General features: G+C 51.1%; 1 protein-coding gene across 1 annotated transcript in view; it reads left to right on the top strand.

The window, feature by feature from the left end:
- The first annotated feature begins 6,403 nt into the window (after positions 1 to 6,403).
- Positions 6,404 to 12,213, top strand: part of LOC138367562 (pneumococcal serine-rich repeat protein-like) — a 6,143-nt gene continuing 333 nt past the window's right edge. Inside the window, exons 1-3 of the mRNA XM_069329261.1 lie at positions 6,404 to 6,581; positions 6,765 to 8,947; positions 9,225 to 9,430. Of these exons, the coding sequence (XP_069185362.1) occupies positions 6,404 to 6,581; positions 6,765 to 8,947; positions 9,225 to 9,430 (2,567 nt within the window). The remainder of the gene's footprint in view (positions 6,582 to 6,764; positions 8,948 to 9,224; positions 9,431 to 12,213) is intronic.

The following is a 12,213-nucleotide window of genomic DNA, read 5'->3' as shown; positions in this document are numbered from 1 at the left end:
GGACGTGGAAGAGTTTGGACGTGGGAGAGTTTGGACGAGGGAGAGGGTGGACGTGGGAGAGGGTGGACGTGGGAGAGGGTGGACGTGGGAGAGGGTGGACGTGGGAGAGTTTGGACGAGGGAGAGGGTGGACGTGGGAGAGGGTGGACGTGGGAGAGGGTGGACGTGGGAGAGGGTGGACGAGGGAGAGGGTGGACGTGGGAGAGGGTGGACGTGGGAGAGTTTGGACGAGGGAGAGGGTGGACGTGGGAGAGGGTGGACGTGGGAGAGGGTGGACGTGGGAGAGGGTGGACGTGGGAGAGGGTGGAGGGTGGGTGGTGGAGTGTTGAGAAAGAGGTTGTGGGCGGCATAGTGATGAGGTTAGGTTATTGATACTGGCGAGAGAGAGAGAGAGAGAGAGAGAGAGAGAGAGAGAGAGAGAGAGAGAGAGAGAGAGAGAGAGAGAGAGAGAGAGAGAGAGAGAGAGAGAGAGAGAGAGAGAGAGAGACAGAGAGAGAGAGAGAGAGAGAGAGAGAGAGAGAGAGAGATAACTGTACATATCTCACTCATAAACTTACTACCACCGTAAGAGAATTCTCTCAGTTGTAATTACCACCACTGTGTCGTATACTGTGTAATTAGCATATATATATATATATATATATATATATATATATATATATATATATATATATATATATATATATATATATATATATATATATATCCACTCGTGTCATTCTAATAAGAATGAAACACCCGAGATATCCGACATTTCCTCGTCCCTCAGAGTCTTATCATCATCATATCCGGATATTGAGAGCCTGGCGCGCCCGGGCCTCTCCCGGCCGGTTACCGGAATAACTGTCCGGATTACGAGAGGCTACCGGGAAATATTTGGTTATGAGAAGGGAAGATGTGAGGAAGGGATGAGTTAGTGCTCCGTGAGGATTACAGTGAGGATTTATGGTGCCTGTGTCCGGTTACTGGTGCCTGGAACCGGTTACTGGTGCCTGGAACCGGTTACTGGTGCCTGGAACCGGTTACTGGTTCCTGGAACCGGTTACTGGTTCCTGGAACCGGTTACTGGTGCCTGGAACCGGTTACTGGTGCCTGGAACCGGTTACTGGTTCCTGGAACCGGTTACTGGTTCCTGGAACCGGTTACTAGTTCCTGGAACCGGTTACTGGTGCCTGGAACCGGTTACTGGTGCCTGGAACCGGTTACTGGTGCCTGGAACAGGTTACTGGTTCCTGGAACCGGTTACTGGTTCCTGGAACCGGTTACCGTCAATCTGTCTCTCCAAAATCGTCTGTCTCTCACCAACACGATGAGCCATCTATCCCCCACCCCACCTCCCTCCAAACCCCCTGGTAACTACCCCACAGGAGGATTAGCCTACCCAAATAGCCCTGCCCATGGAACAGCTTCCTGCGCCAGTGTGTGATGTGTGATAATGGACATAGGAAAGTGAGCGTCACGGTAATGTACTCAAACATTGATGGAATTGCAAGTAAAGCAAATGAACTGGCCGATAGAGCAAAAAGAAGAAACTCCTCAGATGTAATTGCACTCGCAGAAACGAAATTGTCAGGCATCATAAAAAACACATTGTTTCCGCAGGATTGCTATATAGTAAAGAAAGAGAGGGAAGGGAGAGGAGGAGGAGGAGTGGCCCTGCTGATAAAGAAGGATTGGACTTTCAAAGAGATGGATATCCTGGGATGTGAAGGGTTAAGAGACTTCATAACAGTAACTGTAACAATAGGGGAACATAAGATAATAGTTGCAGTAATTTTATACCTTCACTAAATGACAGAAGACCCTGACAAGTGTTCGACAGGAACATGGCAACCATTAATATAACAGAGAGAGAGCAGCTTCAGTTGCCTGCAGGAATGGATCCAGACTCTCAATAATGGGCGACTTCAACCACGGAAAGATAGACTGGGAGAAATGAGAACCACATGGAGGCGCAGATACATGGAGAGCTAAACTCTTGGACGTGTCATATATATACGCTATATATATATATGGCAACTTCCCGAGTCACTATGTCAAGGGACCCACAGGAATGAGAGACAACGACGAACCAGCGAGACTCGACTTATACACCTTAAATGAGTCAGACGCAAGAGAAGTCAAATTAGAAGTCCCCAGGGGAATGAGTGACCACAACATACTGACATTTGAGTATCTGAGGGAGGTATTGATAACCTATCCAAGGATGGGATCAGAAAGAAAATGTCTGACTTACCGAAGACGAAATTGTGATCAGGTCAGAAAATTCCTAATGGGAATACCATGAACTCCGAGAAAAGACCGTACAGGATATGATGGACTACGTCACCCAGGAGTGCCAGGAAGCTGCAGACAGGTTTAACTCGGCACAAAAGTAGAAAAAAAATGAAAAACAACAGAAGAATCCATGGTTCATGGATCCATGGTTCATGATCCATGGGGAATCTAAGCAACAGAAACTAAACATCTTTCTCTAACCAACACTCTCTCTCACTCACCAATAACAGTCTCACGTTTTGTCTCACAACTTCTCAAACTTCAGAGAAACTTAAATAATTGTGAATAATTGTGACAGAGAAAAGAAATAATTGTTTCCTTTGAGGAGAAATTGTGTACTACAGAGTTACGAACTCCGGCCCTTAGTACCTCCTTGAGGGTGATAGGAAGAGTGGGGGAGATGGAGAGAGTGATAGGAACACAGGAGAGGGAGATAGACTGGCAGAAGAGGAGAGTGGTAGGGCTGTAGGAGGATGGAGAAAGACTTTACGAGATGGCCGGGAGAGAACAAGAGAGAGGGAGAATGGGAGTATTTTACAGGAGGGAGAAAATAGGTAGGTGAGGATATGGGCTTCATTCACGCGTGAGTGAGGGACTCACCGGAGCCCCATCATGGGGGTATCAGAGAGAGGAGTCAGGACAGCCCGTCCTCCTAAGATAATTCCTCAAAAACTCCCAACGTCAAGAAAACGGCCAATATAAAGTGGTCTCCCCTACCCTACCAGAAGACCCCAAAAAAACATAAAACGGGACAGTACGATACTGTCGGGAACCGGTTAGATTTTCAAGGACAATTTCTGTCCTTATGCAACGCCTACGTACGAAATGCGACGTTCTCTGTAGGAGGACAGGTTGTCCCAGAAGGTAGCGAGGGGCTGAGCCACCGCCGGCCCCCCAAGCCACCTCCACAGACGTCCTGCCTGGGTTTACAAATCACCAGGAGCCCCGACCACCTCTCCCCTGCACTGTGTCATCGTAATTCACATTGCAGACGGAGCCTGGCAACATTGCAACAGTACTCGAGAAACGGAGATTGCAAAGCCTGCTGACGCAACTTGGTCAGCTGCATTAATACAATAGCACAGGCACAGCTGATAACGCCCTCAGCTCACAATTCCCGGGCAGGACAGAAACGGTTGGGCACGTTATCTTTCACCTGGTGCCTCTGTTCATCTAGCAATAGGTGCCCCGGGAGTTAGCTGTTGTGGTTATATCCAGGAGGGCAGTTGATGGTCCCTGGCGCTCCCTAGCGCTTCATCCTACACCCCTGGCACCCCCCTACACCCCTGGCACCCTCCTACACCCCTGGCACCCCCCTACACCCCTGGCACCCTCCTACACCCCTGGCACCCCCTTACACCCCTGGCACCCCCCTACACCCCTGGCACCCTCCTACACCCCTGGCACCCTCCTTCACCCTAGACACCTTCCTACACCCCTGGCACCCTCCTACACCCCTGGCACCCTCCTACACCCTAGACACCTTCATACACCCCTGGCACCCTCCTACACCCCTGGCACCCTCCTACACCCTAGACACCTTCCTACACCCCTGGCACCCTCCTACACCCCTGGCACCCTCCTACACCCTAGACACCTTCCTACACCCCTGGCACCCTCCTACGCCCTCCTACACCCTAGACACATTCCTACACCCCTGGCACCCTGATACACTCTCCTACACCACAGGCACCCCCCCTACACCCTAGACACATTCCTACACCCCTGGCACCCTGATACATTCTCCTACACCTCTGGCACCCCCCTACACCCTAGACACATTCCTACACCCCTGGCACCCTGATACACTCTCCTACACCCCTGGCACCCCCCCCTACACCCTAGACACATTCCTACACCCCTGGTACCCCCCTACACCCTAGACACATTTCTACACCCCTGGCACCCTGATACACTCTCCTACACCCCTGGCACCCCCCTACACCCTAGGCACATTCCTACACCCCTGGCACCCTGATAAACCCTCCTACACCCCTGGCACCCTCCTACACCCTCCTACACCCCTGGCACCCTCCTGCTCCGCCTGACATCACTGATGAATGAGGTCATACGTCAGCTGTCAGCGAGCGAGAGTCAGCTTCCGTCAGCACTGACAGGTCTTAAGCTAGGATCACCGCTCTCTCCCACGGCAAGGAACAGGAAAAAAACATGATTTAGTTTAGTGTTCCAAGTGTTGAACTGGGTGGTGAAACGCGCGTGAAATGGGGTCCATCATGTAATGGGGTCCATCATGTAATGGGGTCCATCATGTAATGGGGTCCATCATGTAATGGGGGCTTGCACTTATGTAATAGGACATTGAATAGTGAAAAGTTGAGTCTCTCTCTCTCTTTCTCTCTCTCTCTCTCTCTCTCTCTCTCTCTCTCTCTCTCTCTCTCTCTCTCTCTCTCTCTCTCTCTCTCTCTCTCTCTCTCTCTCTCTCTCTCTCTCTCTCTCTCTCTTTCTCTCTCTCTCTCTCTCTCTCTCTCTGTCTCTGTCTCTGTCTCTGTCTCTGTCTCTCTCTCTCTCTCTCTCTCTCTCTCTCTCTCTCTCTCTCTCTGTCTCTGTCTCTGTCTCTGTCTCTGTCTCTCTCTCTCTCTCTCTCTCTCTCTCTCTCTCTCTCTCTCTCTCTCTCTCTCTCTCTCTCTTTCTCTCTCTTTTGGAACGATTCCCGGCAGGAACCGAGGTTACAGCCAATGTTTCCTCTCTGGATCTCCCCACTGAGGCGTTGAAATTGGAAACTGGCTGCTCTTGAGTTTTAAATAGTGTCAATGGGCCTACAACCTAATTTTTTTTGTTTATAAATATTCTTGCACACTTGCATCAGGGGGCAATAGGGGCCCCTCAGATAATCAGTTCCTTATATTACATGTTCGATTAGTTATCTATCATATCTATAGTTTCCCGTTTTCTAAGAAAAAGGTGTAATACTCCCGTAGAGTTGCCTAAACGTTCCCTTTTGAATATTTGTGTTTTTGTCTCTCCAGAATTACTGTGAAACGAACAAGGGGGAAAAAGTATGAATCGTTAATCAAGACTATTTGACTCAAAACATTGAGAGATGTAAGGCGATGCTGACGTCTGATTGGACGTCGACTTGAGAATCCATAACTAGCCAACAGCCCCAGGATGTGGAACAACTCGGGTGCCTGGGAAATGAGAGAGAGATGCGAGCTGTGTATATTCAAACATCTCAAAAGATTTAAAATAACGAGACAGTTGGATATAGGCGCAATACCGATGAGAAAACTTTTTTTTGAAAGCCTCTTGTTTTTAGCACAACTTGTGTGCTCAAAGTTCCAATAATTTGTAACGAGCACATACACACATGTTCTGACGCCCGTCCAAGCCAGCCACTTGGGGGTGGACGGTAGAGCGACGGTCTCGCTTCCTGAAGGTCGGCGTTCAATCCCCGACCGTCCAAGTGTGTGGGGGTGGACAGACTGTGAAGTCATTCACTAAGGGACTTCATATCTGTGTTGCGAGTGGAAAGTCTCAATATCTGACCACATAAATAATCTTCCGTATAATTCCTCAAGACGTTTCCGCATCCGAAGGAAGTCTGTGAGAAGTTCTGTGAAGTAAATTAATCTTTAACATTTCCGAACCAGTAAACACCGGTGATCCAAGATGGCGGACCAGATCAGAAGCCAGTCGTGGTGAGCGGTCGGCTGCTGCTCTGCCAGACGGCACTGGAGGACTTTTTGGGGGCGTTTTAGTTGGGGATCGAGTGTTGGGGTTTGCTCCCCCAGTGTTCTCTGTGGGTGGGGGACCCTGAGGAACTCCTGGGGGCGACCCAATCATCTGCCCGTCCCTAAGTTTATTAGCCGCGAGGCACATTAGTTTCCGCCTGAAAGGGGACATTCATTTCACCATTAGGCTTCGCGATTAACCCTTCAAGTGTACGCCGGGGCGCGATCGATCCCGCGATCGTCGTAGATCAACACCATCTTCATCATCCAACAAATCCTCGCATCGTCTGTGAGTTAAGATCGCGATGAATAGACAAAAGACTGAATAAACGTAAGCAGATATGAAGACCAAGAACCTGAAAACCTTTCCAATCACGTAATTAGATTCTGGATATTTCAGGCGCCCCTATTCTGTTCCCTTGAAGATTGGTTGTAATGGTCTTACGACAGCAGCTGCCGCTCGTGTCCTCAAAGGTCACGCCTTCATACGTTGCCACAGAGGTCAAAGGTCAGGCCAGAGCTCTTCATAAGTCAAAGTTCAATCCTGAGCTGTTGGAATCACTTAAAACTTTTATAAAAGTTTTAGAGATTATCTTACATGGTTCATCACTGTGTGAGCTGCACTGCTGCTGAGTGCTGCTGACTCTGCTGCTGCGTCTCCTGCCTCTACTGCTGCAGCTGCGTCTGCTGTCTACACTGCTGCAGCTGCATCTGCTATCTACACTGCTGCTGAGTCTGCTGCTGAGTGCTGCTGCCTCTACTAATGCAGTTACGTCTCCTGCCTCCATTGCTCCAGCTTCGTCTGCTGCTTACACTGCTGCTGCTGCGTCTGCTGTCTCCACTACTGCAGCTGAGTCTGGTGCCTACACTGCTGCAGCTGCGTCTGCTGCCTACACTGCTACTGCTGCTGAGTCTGCTGCCTCCACTGCTGCTGCTGCGTCTCCTGCCTCTACTGCTGCAGCTGCGTCTGCTGCTTACACTGCTGCTGCTGCGTCTGCTGTCTACACTGATGCAGCTGCGTCTGCTGCCTCCACTACTGCAGCTGCGTCTGCTGCTTACACTGCTGCAGCTGCGTCTGCTGTCTACACTGCTGCAGCTGCGTCTGCTGCCTACACTGCTGCTGCTGCGTCTGCTGCCTACACTGCTGCTGCTGCGTCTCCTGCCTCTACTGCTGCAGCTGCGTCTGCTGCCTCCACTGCTGCAGCTGCGTCTGCTGCTTACACTGCTGCTGCTGCGTCTGCTGTCTACACTGATGCAGCTGCGTCTGCTGCCTCCACTACTGCAGCTGCGTCTGCTGCTTACACTGCTGCAGCTGCGTCTGCTGCTTACACTGCTGCAGCTGCGTCTGCTGCCTCCACTACTGCAGCTGCGTCTGCTGCCTACACTGCTGCAGCTGCGTCTGCTGCCTACACTGCTGCTGCTGCGTCTGCTGCTTACACTGCTGTAGCTGCGTCTGCTGCCTCCACTGCTGCTGCTGCGTCTGCTGTCTACACTGATGCAGCTGCGTCTGCTGCCTCCACTACTGCAGCTGCGTCTGCTGCTTACACTGCTGCAGCTGCGTCTGCTGCCTACACTGCTGCAGCTGCGTCTGCTGCTTACACTGCTGCAGCTGCGTCTGCTGTCAACACTGATGCAGCTGCGTCTGCTGCTTACACTGCTGCTGCGGCGTCTGCTGCTTACACTGCTGCAGCTGCGTCTGCTGCTTACACTGCTGCAGCTGCGTCTGCTGCCTCCACTACTGCAGCTGCGTCTGCTGCCTACACTGCTGCTGCTGCGTCTGCTGCCTCCACTGCTGCAGCTGCGTCTGCTGCCTCCACTGCTGCAGCTGCGTCTGCTGCCTCCACTGCTGCAGCTGCGTCTGCTGCCTACACTGATGCAGCTGCGTCTGTTGCCTCCACTGCTGCAGCTGCGTCTGCTGCCTACACTACTGCAGCTGCGTCTGCTGCCTACACTGCTGCTGCTGCGTCTGCTGCCTCCACTGCTGCAGCTGCGTCTGCTGCGTCTGCTGCCTCCACTGCTGCAGCTGCGTCTGCTGCCTCCACTGCTGCAGCTGCGTCTGCTGCCTACACTGATGCAGCTGCGTCTGCTGCCTCCACTGCTGCAGCTGCGTCTGCTGCCTCCACTGCTGCAGCTGCGTCTGCTGTCTACACTGATGCAGCTGCGTCTGCTGCCTCCACTACTGCAGCTGCGTCTGCTGCTTACACTGATGCAGCTGCGTCTGCTGCCTACACTGATGCAGCTGCGTCTGCTGCCTACACTGCTGCAGCTGCGTCTGCTGCCTCCACTGCTGCAGCTGCGTCTGCTGCCTACACTGCTGCAGCTGCGTCTGCTGCCTCCACTGCTGCAGCTGCGTCTGCTGCTTACACTGCTGCAGCTGCGTCTGCTGCCTCCACTGCTGCAGCTGAGTCTGCTGCTTACACTGCTGCAGCTGCGTCTGCTGCCTCCACTGCTGCAGCTGCGTCTGCTGTCTACACTGATGCAGCTGCGTCTGCTGCCTCCACTACTGCAGCTGCGTCTGCTGCTTACACTGCTGCAGCTGCGTCTGCTGCCTACACTGATGCAGCTGCGTCTGCTGCCTACACTGCTGCAGCTGCGTCTGCTGCCTCCACTGCTGCAGCTGCGTCTGCTGCCTACACTGCTGCAGCTGCGTCTGCTGCCTCCACTGCTGCAGCTGCGTCTGCTGCTTACACTGCTGCAGCTGCGTCTGCTGCCTCCACTGCTGCAGCTGAGTCTGCTGCTTACACTGCTGCAGCTGCGTCTGCTGCCTACACTGATGCAGCTGCGTCTGCTGCCTACACTGCTGCAGCTGCGTCTGCTGCCTCCACTGCTGCAGCTGCGTCTGCTGCCTACACTGCTGCAGCTGCGTCTGCTGCCTCCACTGCTGCAGCTGCGTCTGCTGCTTACACTGCTGCAGCTGCGTCTGCTGCCTCCACTGCTGCAGCTGAGTCTGCTGCTTACACTGCTGCCGCAACAGCTGCAGCGAGAGAGAGAGAGAGAGAGAGAGAGAGAGAGAGAGAGAGAGAGAGAGAGAGAGAGAGAGAGAGAGAGAGAGAGAGAGAGAGAGAGAGAGAGAGAGAGAGAGAGTGAGAGAGAGAGGGGGGGGCGCATCGGGTCAATATACAGCCTTATATTAGGTAACAGAGGTATCGGAACCTCTGTGCTCCACGGCGGAGTGCCCAATCAGAATAGTCCACCACCTTTGGACAATGGTTCACGCGACTGAATATTCCATCTAAGAAGCCACAATGTGGAACAGGTCATAGCATCGCTTGAGTCGTTGATGAGGCCAGGCCACACTAGTATCACTGATGGTGATGAGGATGATGATAATGATGATGATGATGATGATGATGATGATGATGATGATGATGATGATGATGATGATGATGATGATGATGATGATGATGATGATGATGATGATGATGATGATGATGATGATGATGATGATAAGGATGATGATACGTGTGCTTAATGTAAGGACTACAGGCACTTGAACGCGTGCCCAGCAGATTTGGACTACTAACTACCGCACAGGGAGGACTACGGTAGTTACAGTACTCTTATACAGTTGCTATAATCTCCCTGTAGGGTAGGGAGACAGCAAGTGATATGCTCAGGATCTCTCAAGATCTCTAACCCTATCCATGGAGGACTGAAGATAATGTATATATGCTGGTTAGCATTGTAAATGTGTGGCCACGTCTGTGGTAGAAAATAATGAAATAATAATAAAAAAAATCGACCTGTGCCGGGACACGTGTGATAGAGCTAAGCGAGGCAGACTGGGGAAACTTTCGTCAGTGCTCCCCACTAATTCTCACACCCCGCTCAGCTGGGCATGGAAGGAGATCAGCAGGATCAAAGGAAGATACGCGGATCTGATACCCTAATCCCCCCCCCCCCCTTGCACAGAGCAAGTGAATTGGTTGATGCTTGGGCCGCTGCTTCCTGCTTCAACAGTCGTCCTCCGCCCCTCACACACACACACAGGCCCCGAGGGCCCGAGGTAGGGGCCTCGTAGCCTGGTGGATAGCGCGCAGGACTCGGAATTCTGTGGCGCGGGTTCGATTCCCGCACGAGGCAGAAACAAATGGGCAAAGTTTCTTTCACCATAAGTGCCCCTGTTACCTAGCAGTAAATAGGTACCTGGGAGTTAGTCAGCTGTCACGGGCTGCTTCCTGGGGTGTGTGTGTGTGTGTGTGGTGTGGGAAAAAAAAAAAAAAGTAGTTAGTAAACAGTTGATTGACAGTTGAGAGGCGGGCCGAAAGAGCAAAGCTCAACCCCCGCAAACACAACTAGTAAACAACTAGTAAACAACACAACTAGTAAACACACACACACACACACACACACACACACACACACACACACACACACACACACACACACACACACACACACAGCCTACCTGTAACAGCCTACCTGTAACGATTCGAGAAAGAGACCTGGGAGTGGATGTGACACCCAATCTAACTCCTGAGGCACATATAAATAGGATAACGACAGCAGCGTACTCTACACTGGCGAAAATTAGAACTTCATTCAGAAACCTAAATGAGGAAGCTTTTAGGGCGCTTTACACTGCCTACGTGAGACCCGTCTTAGAGTATGCCGCGCCATCATGGAGCCCCCACCTGAAGAAACACATAAAGAAACTGGAGAAGGTTCAGAGGTTTGCGACGAGGCTTGTCCCAGAGCTACGAGGGATGGGATATGAAGAGCGGCTGAAGGAACTGAACCTTACGACACTAGAGAAAAGAAGGGAGAGAGGAGATATGATAGGGACATATAAAATACTCAGGGGAATTGACAAAGTGGAAATAGATCAAATGTTCACACGTAATAATAACAGAACGAGGGGACATGGGTGGAAACTGGAAACTCAGATGAGTCACAGAGATGTTAGGAAGTTTTCTTTTAGCGTGAGAGTAGTAGAAAAATGGAATGCACTTGGGGAACAGGTTGTGGAAGCAAATACTATTCATACTTTTAAAACTAGGTATGATAGGGAAATGGGACAGGAGTCATTGCTGTAAACAACCGATAGCTAGAAAGGCGGGATCCAAGAGTCAATGCTCGATCCTGCAAGCACATATAGGTGAGTACATATAGGTGAGTACACACACACACACACACACACACACACACACACACACACACACACACACACACACAATGAACTCAGCAACAGATATGACGATGTAGCAAGACTCCTTGACTCCCTGCTTCATCAGCAGGATGACTGTAACATATGTTGATCTCAATATCAACAAGACACAAAGACTTAAAGACATAACTCTGCCTTACATAAAGGTGAAGCCACATCTCCCTGGGTGGAGGGAATTATACATACTGCGTGTGCTTCTGACAGTGCCACGAGAACCTTTGCTTGAGTTGTATAATATGAACCTGTGCAGCCTCCACAGTCACAGACCAACACCCTTGTGATTCCCATTCCTAAGCCACAGGAGCAGAGTGCATGGCTACCCCCTAAATCTCCCTCACTAATTGTCTCTGTGTCTTGAGAGGATGGTTCTACATCGCCACCTTCATAGAATTAGAGACTGTCTCCCCAGATCTATGGCTTCACGCATGGCAGCAGGGTAAATTACCTCCTTCTCTCCCTGGATGCTGAGAGGACATATACCATCTTCCTGGATCTTAAGTCAGCCTTTGACATTGCTGACCGACACGTCTTCCCAAGTGAACTTGTCAAAACGAATGTTGGAGGATGGTTTCTACGGTGGATAAGAGGCTGTCTATCCACCAGGATGTGATGTGTACTGTTCCAAGGGCATAGGAGTGTGAGGTCATGGCTTCTACGGTGGATAAGAGACTGTCTATCCACCAGGACGTGATCTGTACTGTTCCAAGGGCATAGGCGTGTGAGATCGTGGCTTCTACGGTGGATAAGAGGCTGTCTATCCACCAGGAAGTGATCTGTACTGTTCCAAGGGCATTGGCGTGTGAGGTCATGAACTGGGCGCGCCACAGGATAGGTGTCCTCAGTCCTACTTTGTTAGAGGAACTGTTAAATGGGACTAGTGCTCTCATGGCTCAGTAGCCAGGAGGACCAACACATCATTCCTTATTCAAACCACATGACAATTCATACTAACAGATACACCAACACCAAAAATATTCTTAACTCTGTATTGAACACACGTGAGAAACTAGGTCGAGTCCTCTCATTAGAGACAGCAGATGTTGAAGCAACGTCCGTCCAGATGCAGTGAAGCTGTTCC

Source organism: Procambarus clarkii, chromosome 22, assembly GCF_040958095.1.
Source record: "Procambarus clarkii isolate CNS0578487 chromosome 22, FALCON_Pclarkii_2.0, whole genome shotgun sequence".
NCBI classification, from domain to species: Eukaryota; Metazoa; Arthropoda; class Malacostraca; order Decapoda; family Cambaridae; genus Procambarus; species Procambarus clarkii.
The sequence above is the reverse complement of the archived record's forward strand: the minus strand, read 5'-3'. Positions and strand labels throughout refer to the sequence as shown.